General features: G+C 38.8%; 1 protein-coding gene across 2 annotated transcripts in view; it reads right to left on the bottom strand.

Annotated features, from left to right (window-relative positions):
• Nucleotides 1-4,667: 4,667 nt before the first annotated feature.
• lingo1a (leucine rich repeat and Ig domain containing 1a) overlaps nucleotides 4,668-26,201 on the bottom strand; it is a 119,124-nt gene continuing 97,590 nt past the window's right edge. For both annotated transcript variants that reach the window (XM_018675897.2, XM_018675896.2), the window contains one exon: nucleotides 4,668-8,701. In XM_018675897.2, the coding sequence (XP_018531413.1) occupies nucleotides 6,842-8,689 (1,848 nt within the window). In that variant the 5' untranslated portion in view covers nucleotides 8,690-8,701 and the 3' untranslated portion in view covers nucleotides 4,668-6,841. The remainder of the gene's footprint in view (nucleotides 8,702-26,201) is intronic.

Here is a 26,201-nt window from a genome sequence, read left to right as displayed (position 1 = left end):
CGTCTATCTCGCAATGGCACCTGCCTCAGCTGCCCCATCAAATTTCAGCAGCCCGCTGTCCTTGAGGCAAGTAGGCAGAAGCCAAATTATTTGCAGACTGGTTAGCCACTTCAAGGTGAAACAACAACTGAGCTCTCAATTATTTCGCACTGGCACATTCAGGCCTTGTGCAAGGGAATTGGAAATAGAATTATAGAATGGCTCAGCCCCTTACCTCCTCACCTATTTACCTTGATAATAATTTCCTAAATCACCTTGGTAATACATCTGCCTGCAAACAATCTGCTGTCCCCTAAAGTGAACACAAATGATAGGTTCAGTATAGACATTCACCAGCAATGATGCTGTTTTAGCAGGCTGCCAAAAAGATGGTTTTAATGGCAGACAGATGCAGTCTTTTGGCTGTCACATTTTTCGAATTGGGAACTCATGACTCTTTCATGGGGTTGTTAAATAAATAAGGAGGGTAGATTGAGTCGCCTACAGAGACGTGGGCTGTGGCATATGGCCCAGGCAAAAATGGGCCTCAACAGATCGCCTTTTTGGACACCATCCTGGTGCATGCTTGATAGCCACGAGCCATCCAAGATAGTAAAACAATAGCAAAGCAGTTAAAAGCAAGTAGCAGAGGGGAATCAGGTGGCTTTTTTCCTCTTTTTTTTTTTTCTTTTTAAGCAGCGGGGCTCGGGGAGGTGTTTATTGACTATGCAGAACTGTCTGCTCAACATCAAAGCAGCAGCTAAGTCCCCTCATGGGAGCCACACCAGACATAAACCCGTGAACCCAGAAGGATCAAAGTCTCACCCACTGAACATACTGAATTTAAAGCATATTAAATAAATATGAATATTCTGAATATTATGTCATAAATATAAACAGAGCACCCACCACCAAGAAACCATCTTTTGCACAAATCATATGGAAATTACTGTGGATATTTGAGAAAATGTATAGGGAGTTGACACCCTTATTCATTTTTTCTGGGAAGTGAAATGATGCATATTTAATTCAGAGATGATCCAGTAACGTTTTCACCCTCATACACAGTATTTGTGTATATAAAAATAGCTGTCAAATTCCTTGTGATTAACAACTACACATAAGATTTAACTTTATGTACTTGTTTGCAGTTGTTCGCATCTATTTTTCCATTCCATATTTTACAGTACAGTCTAGTCATCTCTTAGAATTATACAATAACTTGTACTTGAGGATGCACAGGGCAAATTCATATGGCACCTGGGCTTTTTTCAGTCAAGCAGTGTCCCAGCTAACAATGATATAAAGCAGGCTTGCTGCTGCCTGGCTTGTATGGTAGCCTCTTAACTTCATCATTCAGTCGGTACGAGTCGGTAACAAAATCAACTGTCATGTCCATTTTCCCAACAATCCTGAAAAGAGAAATTCAGTCAACAGCCTGCAGAAACCGACACATTGCTACTCACTCCTGAACAAAGGATGTTGCTGCTTTGATTTTGACTTTCACTGAAACAAGACAAGACACTCCTACTTTGTTTTGTGTGTCCAGTCTCCTTAAAAGAGCTGCTACTGCTACTGTTCAGCCTCAAGGTTTTGTCAAAAGTAAGAAGAAGTTGTGGTTTGTTGTGTTCACATTAAAGCTGAAACAATTAGTTTTAAATCATATCCATTTGTATGGATGTATGTTATACTGTAATACAATATACATATAACTAGAGGGATCTTTGATCGATATTTTATATAAAAACATTGCAGTGACATACCATAACTGTTTCTTAGAATCAGCTTTAGGATATGTAATGTTTTTGCACATAAGCCTTTACCCTATGTATTAAATCATAACAGCCCCTCGACAGTCAGTCTGAGAACATCCAACACATTTAAATCTATTTACTTAATCCTCCTCTCCTTCCTTTTTTCTCCCCATATATTGAAGTTCTTAGCTTGAGATGACTGAAAGAGCAAATGATGTAATCTATATTGAAAGAGCCCAACAAAATATCATTGACTTAAATGTCCAAATATATGGCACCTTACAAACATACATCTAAGTGTAAACAACAGAATTCAAACAGGGTTGTTTTTAATATGTCTCAGTTCTGTAATACATACTGTGCCAATCACAAAGTAATAATGCAAACCATCCACACAGAAAAGTAAAATGATGAATTAAAAGGAAAAACAAGCTGCCATGTGTGACTTTCTGGGAAACTGCTGCTTTCAGATTGTTAGAGTTAACACTGTTTTTTTGAAAATTGTTTGCTGCTATATCCTGTTTTGCCTTAATGATGCGTGAAAAATGCCTATCTACAGCAGATGAAGTTTTACAACACTGAAGCAATAAACTCTAAACAACCACACCACTGTAAGCTAAGCATGATAAGTTCTATCCCTCTAAGCTGAATTCAGCCCATCACACCTTCATTGTGGTTTCTGACGTCAGCATAACAGGCATTTCATTATTCAACATAACATTAAAGCTAGTATATATCACCTTCCACGTAAGACTCCCTGCTCTCCTGAAGCACCTGTAGCAGACAAACTACATTATATTGATAATACATTGATGGTCAATGTTCAATGTTTACATGATTTTAACACGCTGAATGTTCTGGTGGCTCTTTCTAGTGCACCTTCCATTGAAAAAAAACTATTAAATGGACCATGCTAGAATTTGTAGCAGTTTTGTATGTTTTAGTCCATTAATTGGGAATACTTTACATTACTGGCACTTTCCAAGCAGGTTTTCAGATTGACCCTGACTTGTATGTGCACCGGTATGGTGGAGCACCAGTTGCTGGAGCACCAGAGCTGTTATATAATAAGCTTAGGTCAGAGAAAAGTTATGAGTCAAGTTATTAAAACCCCTACTATGTAACATTTATAAGGAGCATACACTATATTATATAGACAACTTTAACTATTATACTGTGCCACAGCTATACTGTCAAGACTGTATGTAATGTTTATAAACTGCATATGGATGAATGATGGTTATAGATGACAAAAAGGGTTGTTACTGTTTATCTACTGACAATATTACATTATGTTTCACGGTTTATATACTGCTTGTCAAATATATTCAAACATGTAAGTAGACGTATGGCATTTGAAACAGAATGAAAAGTATTCTTCATTTACAGTCCACTCATGCTTATTCCAGTAGTTAAATTCTGGGATCAGCTTGAGATTTGGCAAGTTTCAAGAATGTTAAATATGTAGAGTTTGACTGACAGTGTTTAAAATAGATGAATTAGCAAGTAGTAAGGATAATATGGAAACACACTGTACCTCACAGACCTAAACAAGAGCTTAAATTGAAGCCTTTGATATGGATATGATATGGATATGAGAAACAGCCGACCTGCCATGAGTAGAGATTTAACATCTGAACATGAATCTCAAGTGATTTTCTTTTTATTTTAGGAATCTGAGGCTTCTGTTGTGTGACAGAGGCGCCGCCAACAGCAAATTCACACTTTTGTTTGCTTACATACAGTGTTTCCCAGATGATGTTAAGCACATGGATTGGGATGAGTGCAAGGAACACCCAGAGGTGTGTCTGTATTTTCATGCTCAGTTGAGGAGAGGCGACTTGTCGCACAGTGTCAGAATCCATCAGCCTATTCCTGACCTAGAATTTTAAGCACAGATCTAATATCTAAGGAATGAAAACAATGGATGTCTCCATTACTCCCCGGGGCTCCGAGGCCTCAAGAATAGCTTCTCTCCTCTTCTATTCTGCCTGTCTGTTTTCAAGTCAGAAGATAAATGAGCATGCTTTGATACAGCTTGAGGGAAAAAAAAGAACGCCAAAAGTCCCTGTGGAGTCCTAACCAAGGCAGCAAGGATGTGGAATAAAAAGGAATGGGACAGAGATCCAAACTTAATGCAGAGCAGCACCATGTTTTATGAAACTAGGCTGTCCTAGTCATATCCCTGGTCATTTACCATAACCTTCAAAGGGTAACCTAATTTGCTCATGTTTCGCTAAGAGACATCCCAAAAATAAAATGGTTATTCAATGTAAAATAGCTACTAATTTTTGTTTCATTTTGAAGTTCATTAACTAATTACTCTACCAACATTGTGTCTTTAAGGTTACAAATGTGCCGCGTAAATTAATAACATTCCCTATACATATCATAATGTCTGTGATCCTTTACTAATGGTGGTTAATTAATGTTTAGAGGCCAGGCAAGTGAACAAGTGAACTACCAATTCCCCTGTAAACAAGCAATTAATGCTGAAATATACTATGTTAAATTACCTCGCAGACTGCATCATGATTTAATGAGGAATTCAATCAGAGGAATCAAACATTAAATTGTTCATTTGGACACTGATATACAAAAAAATTACACCCAAATATTCAGCTAGACCTTAGCTTGTGCTTAGTTAGCAAAGCACTAAGTGGGTTTTGTTCTATATTTCACTTTCATAGAGCTGTATTAATGAAAAAGAAACTAATAAGATCAGGACAGCTTACAGTGGACGGTATGTGAAATAAGTAATGAAGTCAGTTGTACAGTAGTAACAAGTAAGAGTTTTCACAGCTGGAAATCATAGCACCTGGAAAAATGATCATGTCATTGGTGTGAACTAAAGTTATCCAAACCCCACAGATACACAGCTGCCACTGTCAATTCCTTACTACCAACACCTTTAAAATCAAGATAGGACCATAATGTGTTTAAAAAAGTCCATAGATTGTTTAATACAACATACCATATTCTCAACAATTCAACATCAACAAAATTTTGTTAATTAAAAAAAAAAAATCTGCATATTACCTTTATTGCACAGAACAATTTGAATGTATTTTCCATAGATTTCTTTTTTAATATCTTTTTTTGTAAAAAGTTGGCTTGGACTACATGGTCAATATAGTCCAGGGTTAAAATAAAAAAAGGAATAACAGAAACAAAAAACAGAATCCCGGGATCACTCGGGGCCAAAAAAGGCTAGGTACAGTAGCCACACTTTGAATGAAGAGAGCATTCATAATCAGCAAGAGGGAGAACCATGAGCCATTTCCAGTGTTTTTTTTTCCTTTATGCAAAACGGATTACACCAAAGCTGCTTCAGATTGCTCCATGGGTGAAACCATCTGTGTCACTCCAACCATCTGCATATTCAGTCCATATTTCCAGCCCATTACTGTGTTGTTGTCTGTAATGTCATCCATCATAAATGACTTAGCCTTTATCCTCACACACATTTGCAAAGCCCAGCTGTCCACAGTGTGTACTTGAAAAGATAAGGCTGTAACCTCAGGTTTTATATGCAGGACCAACTGGGAGCATAATATGCAGCAGTTCTTTTTTCCCCTGACAAACAATGCACATTTCTGGGGAATAGTAAACCTGTAAATGATCCTGGTAGGTAATAATTCCATGGCTTTGGGGGGGGGGGGGGGGGCATCAGTAAACCACTAATTTCATAAAACAATCAAGAAAAATAACCCACGATGAAGGAAATATTCTACAGCTTGAGGAGCACATCCAAAAACATGAGCAACTTTTATTCCTCATAATCATGTTGAGCACAAAATAATACCATTACATAATAGTTTTTGAAATGCAATTTTAAAGGCAAGGGATAAGCATTTAGAGTATCAAGGTACCAATGCCAACCATTCAGGTTGATGGCTGAACCCATAGGGCAGATGCTGTTGTTAAAGATCATCGTATTAACAACATCTCACATTTCCTTCTGTATCATGCCCTCAATCCATGTCGTGTGTTCTGTCTGGGTTACATCTGAAAATTAGGGAAAAGTGACACTGATAGTAGATACTGGGCTCAAAAGACTAGTCACTGGCATTTCCTCAATGCTAAATTCCTATACGTACGTTAGTAATACGTTTAACAACTGGATTTTCCTCTATTTTTCTCAAAACTAAATATTGTCACAATTAACTTTCTAACTATGCAGTTATTCTTACTTACTTTTGGCAGGTTTCTACAATGTAGTACTGATAATTGGGATCAATAATGAACTTATTTTTGTATATCATTTAGTTTTTCAGGTCACATAATGATCAGTGTAAACTGTTTTACAGTACCATTCACTGTACTTTTTTGGTCAAAAAGATGGCTACAAATCAGCTATCGTAACATTCAAATTAAGTTTTACATATCACTAACATTTTTGTATTTCCTGTATTTATCTTTGTGCCATATGATGTTCTGTATTTCTGCTAATAGCTGAGCCATTCAGTTTCAACAAAGTTTATCAGGTGTTGTGACACAGATATACATTTGATGGATCACAGAACAATCATCACTGTAGGAAAGAAAAAAGGACCATAGTAGCACATAGCATTTACAGTTGTAACACTGATGTATTGAAATGATGATGTGTTAGAAATGCATCCAAGTTGTGTAAATGTGCTCATCAACCCATACAAATCTCATTCAGAACATCTAACCTTGGAAAAAAAAAAAATCAAAAAACAAACATTAAATAAAAAATACAGACAAAAAACAGCAATGGCCAAAATATGATCTGCCCCTTGCGTTCTGGCTGTTTGAAGTGTTTTTCTTTTCTGATGATTTTCTGATTTTCCCAGTAAAAATCCACAGGAATATGAACTGCTTATGACAAATCTGACTTTCAATTAATGCCCCCACAGGCCATGTGGAAACCACCAATGCCCTGTAGCACTGGATGAGCTTTCATTCCCTCTCACTTGTGAAAGTCAAGAACTGCCCACCTCTCTAGTCCTTCAGTCAGGAAAAAAACATATTACTCTATGTTAACAGACCAGGATCCACAGGTTTGTACGAGAGGAAAGAAAATGTCTTCTTTTCCATTTGTCTTATTTTAAAGTTCAAAATTAATTAATTCCACAGCTCCATTAAATCATTTTCATGTTAAACTTGCGAGGAGCATCCACTGTGCTGCTGCTCATGCCAGCATCCGATTTCCGTGGCACATACTCGATCTCAATGTTGTGCTTAGTATTGCCTTTACCTCTGCTCCAAAGGAAGAGCAGTACCAGGCAAAACAGGACAACACCGAGAAAAGAGATGAAACCCATCGTGGTTGCAATGATCAGTGTCTTTATATCAAATGGAAAAGGGACATTGGCTCTTGTGCCATTAGCACCAGTTTCCGTGGGCTGGTTGGAGATGAAGGCGAAAGTCTTGTTGGGCTGGTGTGGCCAGTCAGGCGAGTAGCTATGAATGTGCAGGTGAGCAAGAGAGGTGTCATTTCCGCCTGCATTGCTAGCTATACAGACATACGTACCATTGTCTTGAATCTGGGCATAGCGCACCTCAAGGGTACCGTCTGGCAACACAGAGAGCCTTCCAATTGTTTTGGTGGTGATGAACTTTTTCTGCGGGGATAGCCACATTATCACTGGAGCAGGATCTCCATCTGCTTGGCAAGCAAAATGAACAATGGCACCCTCGTCAACAAATTTCTGTTGGGGTTTGCGATCCCTAATCCTAGACCTGCGACACGTGAAGTAGTTAGGCTGCAGAACATCCGGGAAGTCTTTGAACTCTTTGCCTTGGACAAACTCGGGAGAGGCACAGGTGGGCTGCTGCCTATTGAAGTTCAGTCTCCAGCGTCGTCTGAAAACCCATAACAGTCGGCAGTCACAGGCCAGGGGATTATCATACAAGGCAAGGGTTTCCAGGTTGCCAACTGAATGGAAAGCAGACTCCTCTAAAGTGCTAAGAGAGTTCCCAGACACATTTAGAATCTTCAGGTAGTTTAGACCACGGAAAGAGTAGGGCTCAATCATTGTCAGTCTGCCTCCAACCAGGTGAAATTCCTGCAGACGCAGAAGATCATGGAGCTTATTTCCCTCAATGGTATGGATAGGGTTGTATGAAAGATTAAGAAACCGCAAATAAACCAGGTGCCGCAGGGCTACATAAGGAACTGTGGTCAGGTTGGCATTTGCAATGGTCAGGGAGGTGAGATTTAATCCATACAAGCAATTTGGGGTCATCGTATCCAAATATGGCCAATTGGCTATTTCTAGCACTTTCAGCCGATAGAGCCGTTTAAAGGAGTAATCCCGTATCACATTAATATTGAGGTGGCGCAGCCTGAGAGTGATCAAACTGTGGAGGTGGGTAAAAGCCTCTGTTGGCACAGAGGACAAGTTGCACTTCTCAAGACTCAGGTGCTCAAGGCTACTTAGGCCATGAAAAGCCCGATGGGAGATGAAAACCAGGTCGTTATCGCCCACCTCTAAAGACCGCAGGTTGTACAAATCCTGGAACATGTAGTCCAACAGGATGACAATCTTGTTCTCACTTATGTCCAGCTGTGTGAGATTGCTCAGGCCAGTGAAGACACCAAGCTGGATCAGCTTGAGTTTGTTGCTACGCAACCCCAATGTCCGCAAGCCGTAAAGGTTGTTGAATGCTCCAGGTTCAATAGTGGAGATTGTGTTTTCACTGAGCTCCAGCTGTTCGAGGTTGGGAAAGTTGGCAAACTCGTCTGGGTTGATGGTTCTAATGCGGTTCTTGCTGAGATCCAGCAGCTTTGTTTCTGCAGGAATGCCTTCAGGAACTGTCATGAGCTTCTTGCGGTGGCACATCACAGAGCGTTCTTGAACATTGCACTCACAGCGGGATGGACAGCCTGTGGTAGAGCCAGACAGCACAGTGCCGAGCATCAGGATCAGAATGGGCTGCCAGCAAGCCACCAGGTAGCTGTGCCCAGTCGCTTCCCCAGCCACCATCTTATCGGTTACCTGGGGTGACACAAAGACAAGGGAAACATTTAGTTAGAAAATGAAACTGCACAACTGTCACACTGACTACCCAACATTTCACAAAATTCTATTTGTCCACTGTTTTGTTTTTTGTTTTTTTTTTCACAATTTTTTTTTTCAACTTCACTGCAGATTGTAGAACACTACAATACATCAGCTCAAACATGGACAATAGGAGAAAATTCAAATGAGGTTGTATGGCATGGTTTGATATCACTGAGCTATGGGCTGATATTCAAATATGCAGTTTTCTGCTAAATTCAGCAGTTTCACATCATATGCGGTGAAAGTGGAGGACAGCAGTATGAACTTATAGTAAAACTCTTTCTTTGGCCATTGTGTCTATTTTCTGCCAGTTAGTTCAGTGATAATAAGTGCTAAAAGGATGTCATTCTCATATGACACAATTCCTAACAGAACAGAGAATATGAATCCTGCTGCAATATTCATGCCACAGACCCAAGATAAATAGAGATGGGCAGTTACAGTGAATATGGTATGTGCTTGCATAATTGAGAGTGCTGACAGTTTTGAATCCTGCATTGTTCACCTTTCTGCACAAAGCTTCAAAAGGTATTTCAAATGGAAGTTGTGAAAGCTGTGAATGTACAGCATTCTATCAGACCTACTTGCGATACTAGAAGAGGAATTACTGATCCTAGCTAGAAAATCAAAGGACAAATAATTCCAGTAATCTACATACATCTTGCACTGCACCCTCATTGTGTCTGCTGGGGTATGCTGAACACCATTTCCACTGCACACCTTGCAGACAATCAATCAGTCAACTCTATCACCCTGATATAAAGTGAAGGGGCACAGCTTCAAGTGGAATTAACAGCATTTTTCAGACGGTAATCCAATTCATGCTGTGTCACAGACACATATGCTGAGCACATCTGTGGTTTGTTCTGGTACCATGAAGTCTCTTTTTCACCGCTACTCTTTTCTTCATACTTCGAGTCTGAATTTGCAGTGCGAGTTAGAAAAACAGTAGGGGGTGGAGCAGCAGTAGCAGGAGGATGCAGTCAAAGACGGATGGTGGCAAGTGTGATGTATGTGCCGTGGCTGATGCTCAGCTCACACTATTTTTTATGATAAAATATAGACCACAGAACACCAGGGAATTGGATACAGAGAGATAAATACAGGGTTTAAAAGCAAAAAAAAATAAACCATATTTAATTTCAGTCCCATCTGTTGCTGTGCCTCCACCCCTTCCACTAAGAATGCGATTAACAACTGAGTTTATCAAAACAGAATTTTCCACCTGAACATGCAAAAAAATAAAAAATAAAAAAATCCCATCATGGAACCACTTATAGTGCTAAAATGAACATGGAAGCATCATTGATGGCATGATTTGCAGACAATGATTCTGAAACACAAGTATGTATGAGGGCTCCAGTAGTACAAGGCAAATGGGGTTGCATTGTTATTCGCTGACACGAGGACAAACAAGAAAAAAAAATCACTGAAACAAAATCCTTCACATCTAATTCACACTCATCTTAAGACATGTCTCTGGGGGACTCCTGTCTATGTGTGATGGCTGCTGTCAAAATAGAATTGTAGAATTTTGCCAGTAGTGTGCAGCTTCCTCTCTTGCTTTAAATTTATCTCAGGTGCAAACTGGTCACACTGTGGTTCTTCCTGATTCATAGACTGGGTTGTGAAGACAGATGATGCACCCTTCTGTGCTTCAGCTGATTTCATGCAACCATATTAGCTGTGGCAGACTGAGACCGTGGGGAAGGGGGGAAATCTGTGATATCATGGTTGACAGTTAATTATGGGGTGACATGTTGTTACCATTGTGGTCACTCACCGCCCTCTGGACCAGTAAACAACTGGACTTCAGACTCATCAAAAGAGGGGGTTTATAGGTTAGATTTACTCCACTCAATTTCATTTTATTCCCTCTAAGGTCAAAGTTCAGATTGGGGAATTGATGATACCATCTGTAATCAGTGAAACCAAGTGATTTGAGAACAGGCAAAGATGATGGTGCATTCAAGATCAGAGACCAGCACCAGAGCCAGCTGTAATCCTGGCTGCCTCCAGCTATACTTAATCATTCTTTTCCCTTAACCCACATTGATCAAGTCAGTGCTGAGCGCTGTGAGATGGAGAAGTGTGGGGCTTTGTATGGCATGCTAAGAAACCTAAGAAGAAGGAGTGGCCTTATCACAAGCTCAATTACATCTGTCACCCTCTATCATGTGGCTATCACATATTGGATATCAGTCAATGAGATGCTATTATGTCCAACTTTATTACTAGTGACACTGAAACCCAATCAGTAAAACGATCAAATCATAATCCCTTGTTGGTAAGGCTCCATGACTGCGACTTCAGCAGGTTATGGACCCCAGTCAGGCATCTTAATAAGTCCTCGCAATCCTCTACACAGGGTCAAAACACCCACAAAATAACACTTCACTTGATCAATCATAATACATTTTACATTTTTTTAAGACCCATTATAAAGAGGCAATTTTACTAAAGCTTTTACAATCATTCCTTCAAAATGTGTTCCCATATTTTTTCATGACAGAGCAGCTTCAGACATTTATTGCACATGGCTTGAGCAGCAAATATGCAGGGAAACAAGTAAAGACAGGGACACATTAAGATGAAGGATGCCATCCATGGGTAAACATTTGCAGCTCTGTTTTGTTAATGATCTGGTGTTATCATTCCCTCGCAGGCATGTAGTCTGAAAGCAGTTCTTCATTCCAATCAGCACTCCAGTGAGCTCCCAGAGAATTACATTAATTGAGGTGAAGTGAGAGGGGGCGTGCTTCTAAAAGGAATGAATGTGGTCAAGGAGAAGTAAGACAGTGGTGCTCAAAATATGAGGAACTGCTGGTCTAACACCAGTAATAACTAGATCAATGAATGGTGAGATTAATGCCTTTATGACAGCATCCCCTGGGATCCTGAAGATGTTGTTTTATATCTGGGAGTAGATAGTGCCCTGTGCTCCTATAACAATAGAGTGGCATAATCATCTAATCAGTGGATGTACAATCATAACGGACATCAAGTTAGATTTTTACTGTCCCTTAGCATAAAATAACTATGTGAGGGTTAATTGGTCACACAGTTACATTACCTCTTGTCCAAGCTGCTGTCATCAAGTTAAATTTATTGTTGTTCTCTAAGAATGATCACATTCTTTTAACTGACCTTAAATATTTTGGCTCTGTGTTAAAGAGGTTTAATGCACCCATTTGTGAGTCACTAATTGCTTTCTGTCCGCATGTAGGTTTCACATCCAAAATGCTATCACTCCCTCAAATCTTGCCCCATGCATCTGAATGAGGCTGTCCATCATCATTAAGTTCTCCACAATAAGCACTATCAAACATAGGTGGGGAGGGGTATTGTTAAGACTTAGCCATCGCCCAAAGCTTTAGTTTACCTGTCACAAGACATCACTTCTGAGCCTTGTTAAATACCATAGTTAAATACCTGTAAGCTTCTGGGAAATCCTTGAGATGATGCTGACGTTATCTGTAGCACAAAGTGTTAAAAGCCTTTAAAGCCCATTCCCCCGCAAACTGCTTAGTCAGCTGCCTGGCTAATCCAGAATGTGCAGACCCTGCTGCTGAATTTTATTTACTGTACTATTAGCACAACTTAGATAGTCTATCCTAGAAGAATCTGCAAGAATTTCTAGAAGTAAGCAGATGCCCATATCTCCAATCTCATCTTTAAGTAACAAATTCACAAGGGACAGAATACCTTTTTAATACTAATTTTTAACCATTACTATATTATTATCATTTTTCATGATTTGAAAATTAATTGCATATTGCATATACATATGATGATAAAAAGCTGCTTGGATCATAAGTTAAAAAACATTTAAACTGCTTCCTAAGATGCTTAATGGTTTAGTTTTCTACCATAAGTAGCAGCTTCAAGTTATAACACAGAACATGTATATTGACAACCACACTTTGGATAAATCCATTTTAACCAGGAGTGTCTGACCTTTAGCTCCCCAAGTAAGATCACTTTCACACTGCTATAATGTCGCCTAGCTGAATTTCGAGAGAAAGGTTACCCTTGTGTCATTGAGAAGCTAAGCTGCCTGTTGCGACTGCTGGTTGGAGCCGGGTCTGTGAAATGGCAGGGCTTAAATGTAAGCCGACGCCCGACAGATGGACAGCAAAGCCCTAATCCAGGCGAAGAAGCTGGTTGGTGCAACAAGGTGCAGAATTCCAACAGTGGCCAGCTGTTGTCCTGGCGAAACTCTGCCATGAAACCTGTCCACATGTCCCTCCTGAACTTCACCCCCAAAAAGGGTCATTTACTGTCTCTCTGCAGGTGCCCTTTTTACTGGAGTCACACATCTATACAAAAATATCATATCTAGAGTGACTAGAGAATCAACATTTTTTTTTATCTTCAGCATGCCCACATGTAAAGTAGTAAAAAGAGAGGTATATCTAATATTTAGGCTTCCATCCCTCATATAAATGGCGTTCACAAAATATTACGATTATGGTTATGGTTATAATAATAAAAGGTTATAATGACAGTTTAACACAATTCAGCAGCATCATGAAGATGGGCTTACTACAGGACTGTTGTGCTAGAAGGACTGCATTAGTTTTAGCTAGATGTCTCTGTACACAAGTGTTTTTTCCTTAAATTTACCTAAATAGTGGGCTTGTAAGAGTTGGTTAAAAATGTGACAGGTGTTGTCTTTTGTTAATACTAAGCTTTTGGATTCCTGAGGTGATGCTGTTTTAGCTCTTGTCTTTAGATGTTAAAGCTGTATGGGTTGTTGACCCTCTGCTCTGACCTTATTGAGTGTTGTGGGTGGTAGTGAAAGCAGTCAATAAAAATGACTGTTGTTGTTATTGGTGTTATCATTATAGGTCCAATGGTTGCTAAAACTCTGAAAGTATGTTTCATTATACCCAAGTTCACCAAGGGTCCTAATTTGGACTAGGTTTTTTAATTTATTTTTTGTTTCCCATAAATGTAGTTGGGTGTTATGTGTAAGAGAGGGAGTGAGTGTCCTTATGTGATGTTCCATCATTATTACGCTCATTAGCCTCATCTCCCCAGCTCTGTTCAGAGAATCACCATTCATTTTTGTTCTTAAGGAGATGTGTTTTCAAAGAGGAACAGCCTCCAGAATGTCAGACTTTTATAAAGTGGATCCAGGATTTTGGAAGCACTCTGATCAGCACTCATTAATGAGAACCTACACTTCTTTCACAACATCCAAAAAATAAAAAAAGAAGCCTGCCAATAGAGGAATAACAACAACAAAAAATCAGATCTCATTCCCTAATTAAAACCAGCTTCGACTGACATCCAAGTTTTAACAATGTTAATACTCTGGTTTGAGAAACAATGCAGTGATAGATTCTATCAGCTACATAAACTTAAAAAAAAGAAAAAGAAACAGAGAGCTGTGTGATGCTGGCAAAAAAAAGGACAGCATGTTTTACTCAGTAAATTTATATGAATAATATCCTTTATCTAATATTTATCTGGTTTAGAGAACCATTATAATGTTTCTAAACTAAGTGTGGGTGGTATGGTCTCCAAGAAAACTCATTAGCATTTTGGATATTAGAGTTTCACAGGTTCACACATTAACTGTACATTTACCTCAGCCACAACAGTTAACTAACCTCTTAATAAAATCACTTGACTGTAATGTGGCCTGTGAGATTGAAAAAAGACAACATGTTAGCTTTATCAAACTATTATTCACCAATATCACAGTTTATATAGATGTATATCCTCACTTTACAAGAAACAACAAATTCACTTTTCTACTTATATAACCTTGATCAAATTTCTTGCCTCTGAAGTGCAACAAAATTGGACCAAGATGTTGTGACACCGGCTTTCACTTAGTTTTTTCTGACTATTATATGTTTTTTAAAGCCTCTTTAGGAGTTTATCAGCAAAAGAGAAGTTCTTGCACCTACAAACAAAGTAGCAACACATATTCATCAAATATTAATTCTTTATCAGTTAAAATATGTACTGATTCGAGCTAAATTTTGATATCAGATTGCTAGCATTCTCGCTACAACAATGGTAACATATTGATGTTTAGAAGGTATCGGGTTCACAGTATTCAATAATACAATTATTAGCCTTAGACATAAACTAAAGCCCAAAGTTACTACAGTTCAACTGAGGGGAATGTACCAAATATCAAAAACAAAATATTAGTATGTATTTTAATGGAATATCACAAGAAAGTGCAACTACTTCAGGTTGCCACTTTTACACATTAGTCCAAACATACCTGAACTATCCACCTACCCAGAGGAAAAACATCCGATGTATTTATTATATTAGTACATTTGGAGTGTTTGGGAGCAGAAAGTAACTAAGCAGAACAGCCACACTGGGAAAGATTGAGCTCCCCCAGAGAGAGGTGCTGGAATGGCCATTTCCTCCCCCCCTCAAGGCTCAGAGAAAATGCTTCACAGGCAGGAGGGCTGTTTCAAACACACACACATGCCATTATATATAAAAAAAAATCTGTTTGTCTGTGTATTGCTTTGTCCCATAATGCTGTGCCCCCCTACTCTGGGTTGGGAACAACTTGCTGACAGAGCCTTCAATACTTGAGGCGATTATGTCATGGGGCCACATGGTTACACATGGACTCCTCTTCAAACACTGCAGGAGATGCCAACGTTCAGTGCTCCCGAGCACCACTTGCTGCTACACTGGCAAAACTGAAAATGCTGCAGCCATGGCAGCACATGTAGGAAAGACAATTACCATGAAGGTCACAGGGCTTTATATTTTATACTGGATACTGATCTTGGATGAATGTTTAGCACGTGGGATGAACCTGGCCTGTTCTGCTTTGTTTAGTTTGGAAGATTGAGAGGCCAGCACTAACAAGGCCCCAAGAGGTGCTTTTACAAAGTCTGTTTCAAGCAATGGACCAAAGAGAGTATGCTTTTTTTCAGTCAGCAGTTCTTATCATACTATTTTATAAAAATTTCAGATCACAACCTTTGTTATACTGACTCTAATAATGGCTTAAAATTGGTAAAAGACCAAAAGGCCAGAGAGGCTGAAAGACTCTCAGATCTGCTGCTGCAGTGACAATTTGATTTATCGATTAGAGCATAGTCAGACAAGTTTGATAAATGATTTATCATTAAAGTGACTTTATTAAGCAAAAAATGTGAAACATTAGCTTGTTCTAGATTAAATGTGTGATAAATGTGAAGACTTTTTTTCAGATTTTTCTAATTAAAATGAAATCTATTTGGGTTTTGGGTGGTTGAAAAGATGTCACCATGGGCTCACATGGGCATTTTTGTGACATTTAATGGACGACACAATAAACTGAAATAGACTCAATGATCATGAAAATAATCAGCATTTGTTGTCCTACTCACATTTTCAAGTCTGATAATCAGCTAACTCTTATACTGGAACTTGTTTCGCACCATGTTGGTGTGTGGCTGTGCTTGAGCATACAGATTGTGTGCACATATTTACCACTGAATCGTGTTTCCTATTTGAACACAGTTCAGTTATTCAAATTAACTTTGTAGTAGACATGATCTTATTAAAGGATATTTCAAATTAATTGTTCATGGTACTCTAGCTTTGCTTTAGATCTTCAGTACACAAAACAGTCCCTGCAGCGATGTTAAAACTTCACTGGAAATAGCCCCAGATACTTTTCACTCTTCAAAACTGCTTTGATAGTAATAAAAGTGAACGATGGTGTGATATCTTGCATTACATACATGGGTTCACATAACAATTAAGATAACTTGTAGTAAAGATGCACAGTTGTATTTTGTGTGCTAAAATTGTGTTATGTCTTTTCATCCGAATGTAAGAAACCATTTCCTTCTCTGGCATAATGTAGCCACAAGCTTCTGATTAGGAAGAAACACTGACGTCTCAGCATTATTATTGTAATGAATTCACAGGCTATTGTGCAAAAAGCAAAGGAGCTTAGGCAAATAAACAGGTTCCCCCATTGCTGCTTTGATGAGCAGCCATGAAAACATTTACTTATGTAATCATCCATCTTTTCTTCACCTACATGAGGCAGCTATTTTTCTTGCACAATTTTAAATCCAATTTTCATTAAAAGAGCACTGCCAGAGAATCAAACCAAATGTCATTTTAAAATAGAGATTCAGTAGCGACCTCATGTGACTACTTCAGTTGTATCTTCTACTAATACATTAAATGTTTTATTTTGAGTATTATATCTATATGTTTTTATGTATGTCAGCAAAGATAGAAATTCAGGAATTTAAGTTTATAACAGACTGAAGGACATATAAAATTTGAAACAAAGTCCTTGTCAGCTCACTCACATATCCTGCCAGTGCATCCAAACTTATTTAAATAATCCACATTTTTGCTCAGAATTAATCATTCATGAGTGATGAGTTAATATTATGCAGCTAAATCAAGCCCTTACCTCTTCTATTGCACATAAGCATTCGCCAAGACATAGTGTCAGATTTAATTTAAGAATGACAGTACTTATGCAAATCAAAACAGTCCTCAAGTAGTGCTATGGGGGAAGAATCGTTTTTTCAAAGGTGAAGATGTTAAAATTGTAAAATTTGGTATGAGAACCCTACTGAATATCTCCACAAATTAATTCAAGAGTGGAGGGAGGATAAATGAACTTTTGGGAGGGGGAGGTGGACTGAACATATTACTCTTCTCACTCAATTTGTGAGTGAATAAATTTTTCCCTTAGATGAAGTGAGTGGATTTGGCAGTTGCCCTCAGTGTGTATGTATGCAGTGGGGGGTGTTTGTATTTAGGCGAGCTCTTATGCTGGCTTATGGAATAACTACTATATCAACTCTCCTAACCAGTATATGTCTGTAGGATGTAGCTTTCATAGCTACGAGAACACTGCAAGCTACGCTGGTTCCTCAATTAAGGGGGTCGACATGTAAACATGCCAACATTTCATAATGAATAATTAAGGCTATATCTTATTAGCTGCTAGGAAGTGTGATGGGCACAGTGTGCAGTGGCTCAAGGCCATATTGACTTTAATTGTGACTGGCATCTAAGGGCTTTCCTCCCAGTGTGGTGAAGAAAATGTCCCTTTTGCTTAACACAGTGAGGCCTTTAAAGGGAAACAAGCTGTAATTAGTTGATAGAGAGGTGACTCTGATGCAGAAAATGCCACAGTAATGCTCTGGGATCAGATATTGGGGGATCCTGCTGTATAGCATGCTGTAGTGGAGAACAGCATATAGACAGAGTATACACAAAACACAAGTAAAGGGAAGCTCTATATTTTACCTATTCATGCTTACTGCACAATGGGTAGAGGAAAGGAAACTGAACAGAATGCAAACCAAAAAATCTTTATTATATTCTATGATGCCACTTGTAGCATCAAGACTTTGTATTAGACCCCAACTGATAAATTGGCTGTGTCTGTATAATAGATGATGATAATGGTTGATCGCAGATACAGCATGTCAGTATCAGGGTGTAGGTTTGCTGATAAGTAAAGTGGATTACAGAAATGCCATTATAGGATGCTGCAGTTCACTGTCGGCAACTTAACCTCTATACCATGGGGGCATCCCATCAAGGGTCTTTTATATTCAAATTTATGGGATCTTTATCAAAAATGTTCATGGTACGTGTTCATTTAAATTAACAAATATCGGCTGATTTCTAAACTCTACTGGTCTAAAAATCCTCTATGGGTTGAGCTCTACTCCATTTGTTAGTAATTTATTGATTTATTACTTTGAGAGACTGTGGCACATCAGTAGCTTATTTCTGTTTACCTACCCATTTACTGTAGATTGCTTGCATGTGAAAATATTTGAAACCAGGGCCTGTAACTTATAAATTGTGTTACCACTAGAGTAGTTTGTACATCAGAGAGTGCTGACAAGTTTATTTTTCAACACTAAAATGTACTCAGTACATATATACCTCAAGATTCTTTAACAACCTATAGGACATCATTATAAAGGTGTGTTTATGTAAAAAGGAAAAACAAAAACAAAATGAAAATGTAATTTTCTTTGTTTAAAATACATTTTAAATCTTTATAATAACACTGCCAATGTCAAGATTCGTTTTATTTTCCTTCATAACTACACGATTAAATGTTCAATATCACTTGCAAGGATGTCTAATAATGCGGTCATGAATTGCTACAGCCATTTTTATTCAAGCAAGAGTTCAATGGCATTGAATGGATTAAAGCAACAGTCATGCCATCTATTTCCCAAGGCCTGCCTCCCACCTCTATATGTACCATTTCACATCTCAACACTATCGTGTTTTCACTTGTATCAGAAGGAGAAAATAAGCAATAGAACAACTTCCTTGCCTCCACCTTAGGTCATTTTTCTCATTTTTGAAAAAACATAGCTCTTTTCTATCAAATATGTGTTTTTGTAGGACATCCATGAAGGTGAACCTAATTCAGAGACATAGAGGACAGTATTTCATGGATTTAAAATAAGAGCCGGTGTAACAGTAACCACACCTTCAGTAAGGTGACAAAGTACCAGATTCAAGACACAATTTCATCTTGAAACAATATGAAAGCTCTTGATTTATGGCTCTAAAATGTACAGATTCTTGTATAAAACTGCCTGAGCAAAGGCAGTTCGGTTTACTCATTTAGGATTTATCTCCTCCAGTGGTGTGGGCTCAGACAAAAACACTGTCTCATAAGTGCTTTATCAAAAACCAGAAGTGCATTATAAGAACTGCACATGAGCCGGCCAAAGCTCCAAGGCAGATTGTGTTTCTCCATCAGTTTGTCTTTTGTACACGTTTTTTCCCCTTTCCACAGCAATGTGAGAAAAGTCAAAGGGAAAATTTAACCGCCTAGATAATTAGTGACAGGTCTGCAGTGTATTACTAAGGTCTTTCCAGTCACCCTCTGTTTAGATGGTTAGGGTATTCTGGCTGTTGTTTTAATGAGTGTTGACCCAGACTTTCATCTGCTGACTTTCAGTACTACAATATAATGAGAGTGGACCCCGAACAACAAGGCATTTGAAATTCATACAGTGCTGTTCTTGCAATGGCAAACAGTGACTCAGTATCCCTACACCAACTAAAATGAATCACCTGATTGTATATGCAAACCAAATGGCGTCTGTTGAGGCATGCAAACTGATTGTAAATGAACTGTCCAAATGCCACGGCTGCTAGGCTGTCGATTCAAATGGCTTTCTACTGATAAAATAGGCTGGACACTGGCTGGTAGTGAAAATACTTAACAGTATTTAAGTTACATTACAGTGGGGTTTGTTATACACTGAAGCTGATCTATAAGCTTCCTCATGTTGAGAGTATAGGACTGAGATGTTTGCCAAAACTGAATAATAATACAGATTTTTCCAAAACCCGTACCATAGCTCCCCAATAAATCCTTTGATTCCTGAATTCAACATGCAATATTTATATTGTTCTCATTTTCTAAGTATCATTTCACCAAAACAGTCTTAACATGTCAAGGCTTTTTTCCCTTCACAATCTACAGAGAGTGGAACAGGCCTGGCCGACCCCACCGTGGCTCCAGTGCAGAGATAGGGGAGCTTAATCCATGTCCTCTGAGAGATCGCCCAGAAAGATGAAGCCTTAATTAGCCAGATAAAACCCCACATAATGACTCTATTGATACAGGCTGGGAAATGAGGACTAAGCAGAACAAAAAAAACAAAGACTACTGTATATAAGATGGCCGAGATGGGCTTGGGAGACAGTTAGCAAAGTTACTGCAGTGGATCGAGAAAAAGGGGTAGTTCACTCTCGCTCTCAACTCCAGCAGGGAAGCATTGTCTCATCTCTCTGAGCAATCCACCTGCTCCAAATTCTCTCATAAGAAGCTTAGAGAAAAATGCTGACCTTCATACAATCAAAGATTATGTGGAGGAAAACAACAACAGTTTTTGGAGTACTTAAGCAATAGCACTCATGGGAGGTTCGAGCAATTAAAGGCAAAATTACTTGTCTAAGCTGTCCTTGTATTCTCCCATTCCCTATCTTTGGTTCCCTGTAGTATGAGAGGAGGTCATAAAGATAGTGAAGAGAAGAGAATCACATCTCACTTGCTCTGCTAATCCTAGGGGTACTAGAGGGAGAAGAATCTCACTTTTAGAAAGACAATCTAGGTATTTCACATGCTACACATGGATCAATGACAAGGTGACCCTGTATAGTATTACCAGATGGCTTTAGGGTTGGCAAAGACACTGCAAATCCCTTGTCAAAACACTTGTGCACCCCTTAAAAGACATTACAGAAAAATTTATTAGAACTTTATTCCTTTCAACTTTAGATCCTTCAATCAATTCTGCTAAAACTGATTTAAAATTGTACATTTTGATAAGCTTGTATATAATATATGTGAATTCATATCTTTTAACGCTGGAAAAACCTCATTAGATTCAGAGTAAAACTGGTTATCAAAGCGCATCCAAACTCAATCTGCAGCGCTAGGAAGTGAGATCTGCTCTGCCACTTGTGCCTTAATTAACAACAATGACTTGTCTTTTTCCTTTCCCCTGCAAAGAGCAGTGCCTTTGTCAAAGCCTGCTGACAGGCAGATGATATGCTTGTGGACACACATTTTAGAATTTCATCTTTGTAGTCTTGTCATGTTGGCCTTGTTGTGATGTAACCTGTATGACATTTACAGAGGAGACATAAGTTGGCAGTGCTGAAAGACTGCTAACGCTGCTGAAACATCTCTCTTTAGAGTTGGCATAAGGATGGAATAACAGCAGTTGTGGATTAACAAACACCATTCTACCTGAGAGTTAACCCCTTCAAACTAAACAGAAGGTTTCTTCTTCAGGGCAACAACACTTGTACTGCAGAAGTTCAAATTTCAACAACATATAAATGTTGCACTCAAAATTAAAGCAAAATGTCAATTAATCGATGAGTTCATTAAAATTTTTGAGAAACCAATAATTGTTTCAGCTATTTATTAAGCCATTTTTTTCTCTGGATGCAGCTTCTCCAGTATCTTTGTCAACTGAACATCTTTGGAGTTTAGATTGTTGGCTAAAACAAGATGCTGGGAAAGGACTGTGGGAAATTGTGCTCTCCTATTTTCAGACATTTTATAGACTAAATAATCAACAGATTTATCAAAACATTTACTGATTGAATTACATTCCTATATATTTAAGACAGACTGTTATCTACAGAATCTATAATAACAGTCAGCAGCGATGGCCAATAATAGAAATGATCGGACCCATACTGTATCTGCCCTAAAGCCTTACATCTGAAGTTGATGGACCAGCCATAGTAAATGGAGGAGACAGTACATATTTTTCTTATCGCTGTTTTACTCATTATAGTCAACATGGCAGGTGCAAGCACAAAGAAATGCAAAAGAGCTGAATTATTTATTTTACATTTGCATATCTACCACAGGTTCAGGACCAGGGTGAGGAGGGATCGTATTATGGAGGGGATTACTCCTGAAGTTTCTTAGGGCATAAGACCAGCTTCACCAATTTACAGAGCCCATTACTTCACATCATAAGCAAGAATTTAATGCATAGTAAGAGTTATACCAAATTTCACTACATGATTTTTTTTTCTTACTTGAGATCAACTCATTTTGTCATCGTAATAACTTGTGCCCGCCTTTAAGCAGAGTCTCTTGCTAAATCAGTTATGAAATGGAAGGGTTAAATTGCCTGGACCATCCTCTTGCCCCACATCAGCACTCTGCAGACCTGATCTCTCTCCCCTCTCGATTCCCACAGGTTCCCAAACTACTTTGCACTTCTGTGGCAGCACGTCACTCACCAGCGTCCAACAAGGTCAAATGCCATTTCATTTTCTCGCCTTTGATCGCTGCCTGGCTCTTTCATCAGTCTCACCCTCCCCATCCACTCACAGGCTACCACCACCACCACCACCATTTCACCGGTTAAACTGCCCTCTTTCATCCCCCTCAGATTTGGAGAATGTGACTAGTGGTAGCTGAAGTTAAAAATATGTCTGTCCAGAGGTAATACACAAGCAATCAATCTTCAGCTTCAACTTGTCAAACTTGTTAAGTCCGAGCTATGCTTTGCTTTTAGACGTGATGAAAAAAATTATCCAAGTAGACCATGATGTGCATTTAGGTGTGGCATACATTAATCTCAAATCCTTTTACAAGTAAATCTGCTTCTCCTGTCCTTGAATGAAGCTACATGCATTTTCTTTTCCTGAATGAAAGCTCAAACACATTGACTAAATGAGAGTCTCCATCTTGCCTCTCTGTGTAATGACCCCCATCTATACTGTGCAGCTCAACTTAGAGAGGAGGCTGTATTTTATGCTGTCATACAAAGTTCCATCAGACTAACCACATATTTCAAATCACACACATTTCAATCAAACACATTAATACCTCAGCACTTCAGCATGATGTTGTGTATAAAACTGACATTATTGAGGGGTCTTCTATGCTGGCCATGTAATCCCAACGTCACTGGTCTGACTGGGAACATGTCAACCCTCCTATCACTCCCGTAATATCCTGTCACCTCTCTTTTGTCTACTAAATCTAAAGGCATTTTCAAATAATGATTAAAATAATAATCAAATAATTTATCAGTAGAAATTACATATATAGATTTGTTGGATATGGATCCACAATTCCGAAGAGCTGCTTGCCTTTTTTTGCTTGTTTTCATATCATTATAAATTTAACACTTTGGGTTTTGGCCGCTGGTCATGCTAAATAAGCAATTTTGACACATTACTTTGGCTCTGGAAAGTTGTGATGGAGATTTGTCATTATTTTTGAAAGTCAGTAATTAATTGCAGCACTAGTTCTGGGTTTCTCAGTGTTTGCAGGATTTTTACATTGTGGACATGTTTTACACTGAACAGGAATGCACATAACAAAATGGCTACAGCTCCTACATTGTCACATTCAAAAATAGACAGGATATGGTGTTTACATGCCAGAATATACCAAACAAAAGGCACATCCCAGCTGGCAAAATTGGGTATTTCATTTCCAAGATATAGACTTATCCCAGAATATAAAAAGAATATGGCACTTAAATTAAAAAAGTAGATTATGCTGATTATAATATGACTATTAATGTAGATGTAAACACATTCAGTGGAACAGCACAAGTTCTAGCATTTCTACAAGATGTGAGATGGCTCTATTTTAGGTCTAACTGTTGGTGGGATCACTGCTGCTTCTTCATGTCTAGCAAACTAACATCTCCTCATGCCACCCAGCCTGGTCGATAACCTGAAATCTGACCTCTTGTTTCCTGCACTTTCGCTCTCCTCCATCCACAGTATTAGCAGTTCTTTGTTACATTGTTCTGTCATTCCTTTCTCTCTCTCTCTCTGCATTGACAGTGAGTGGGTGAAAGAACGCCTGCGTGAGGGAGGGAGGGAGAAAGACAGACGGAGAGTGAGAGAGAGCTTTTAGGAAAGTTAAACAGAGAGAGCGAGGTCGAGGAAGAGCACCAAAGAGATGGAGAAAGTGAGCTTTTAGGGAACTAAAAGCCTCTGCCCCTTTCTACCTCAAAGCAATGCCCCTGTTGTCTTGAATCACATGATGAATGGGAACATACTGTCAATGGATAAAAAGCAACTTCACTGATCTGACAAAAGGAGGGGATAATGGGCTTGAAGCACATTAAAATATTTGAATTATCAGAGAACACTTTAATCCAAGTATAACAGAGGGTACAGCCTTTCTATACTGTGGCAGCACTTGAGCAGGGGTGTCCATGTTCTTAATGAATTCTAATGGGATTAGTGGCTATTAATGACATTTTTTGAGTGCTGTGAAATAGCAACAACAACAAAACAAGTTCAGAGACACGTTCAGACCTATTCAAGATGAATGTGCTTGGCATAAATGAGGACAAGCTGATCTGCATGTTGGATTGCTAAACCCTGAGCAGCTACATCTCAAAAAATCTGACCCAAATGAGTAATTTATACGTTTTAAGCTGCTGCAACTTTGGAATGAGAGGAGACCTGTAGCAGATCAGATGTAAATCATAACTCCACTTCTAAGTAGATCCTCGGTCAGCCTACTAGACAGAGAAGAGAGGGTCGAGAGTACTAGTACTGTACCTAAATACCGAATTCAGTGATCTCTGAATCTCAACAGGGTATTTTAACAGCCATTACATCAGGGAGGTGGGGCACAAACACAAATCTTGCTCCCACTTATGGAAAATACCATACGCTTCATTCAAGTGTGGCTGTATAAGTGGAGCTGCTGTTGTCCCACTATTGTGTTTCCAGTCGCCACTGAATGGCACTGTTTGAATAGATGCTTTCAGTAGAACAGATGCAACACATTGTAATTTTGCTGCACAATACTAATCATCACCACTGCAAAACAATTTGTTCAGACTCTAGTTATAAATGCATGTGCAGATATCAAATGAGACAATACTATTCATTGTCTACAGCTGGAAAGAAAGGGTAAGCATTGTAAATAACAATGGACATGGAATTCATACCCAGAAAAACATCACATTTGGTTTTGTGTCTGGCTTATATACTTGAAATATAACCATCATAGTACAGTCCCAAAAACCAATTACTGTACAGTTACTACTACATGTATATGGCTATCAGCAGTAAACAAGAAAAATTAAGGGGATCATTTTGGCCTGATGGGGCTTACTTCAGCAACTATTAGGGTGTTTTAGCTCTGGTCTCCTGTCCAAAGCTGCTAGTCTGAGGTTAATAGACTGCCTGAGCTGATGCAATTTATTGACCAATAGCAGCACTGTTGACATACAAAGTGACATACATGTCATTCACATAATCATCTAAAAGATGAATGTCTAAGTTTAAGTCTGCCTGGCAACAAGGGTGCTGGCATAGGCATTGATTAGTCCCTATGCAGTGAATACAAATCTCCTCTCCAGGGGTTTGGAGAGGAGCCTTAGTAAGCACAATATAACCTCCCCAACCCTTGACCCATAACCTCGGCCACCATCAATGCCTTTTTTAATGATGCATCCTCTGAGGGACTCCTAGTGGTTTATAGCAGGATGTTATTTCAAGCCTGGCAATGATTAAGGGTTAGCATCTATTTAATGTCAGTGGTTTGGAATTTAATTTTATTTAAGTTGGAGGCAAGTGAATTCAAGGGATCATCAAAATGCTAGCAATGGTCAAGCATAGAATAAAATCTATATGAATTCTGTACATACACGTAGTTTGAGGATCAAGACTTGTGGAGGTACACATGTCTAACCATACCATACTCTACCTAAGCACCTTTTTCTGCTGGCTGTTGCCATTTGAAAACACACAGTAATCCAGCTTTTCTCTGTGGATACCTTGATTTTTTTTTTCATAAGCATAAAAGGGGAAATCACTTTCTCAAGGCACCGTTGCAGAAATTGTCTAAAGACATTTTTCACAACACTGTGAAGCAGATCAGAATTACCTACACTTGTATGAGCTTTTCTAACATGAATCC

The sequence above is a fragment of the Lates calcarifer genome, linkage group LG10, assembly GCF_001640805.2.
Source record: "Lates calcarifer isolate ASB-BC8 linkage group LG10, TLL_Latcal_v3, whole genome shotgun sequence".
Classification (NCBI taxonomy): Eukaryota; Metazoa; Chordata; class Actinopteri; family Centropomidae; genus Lates; species Lates calcarifer.
This window is presented reverse-complemented; position numbering and strand designations above follow the sequence as displayed.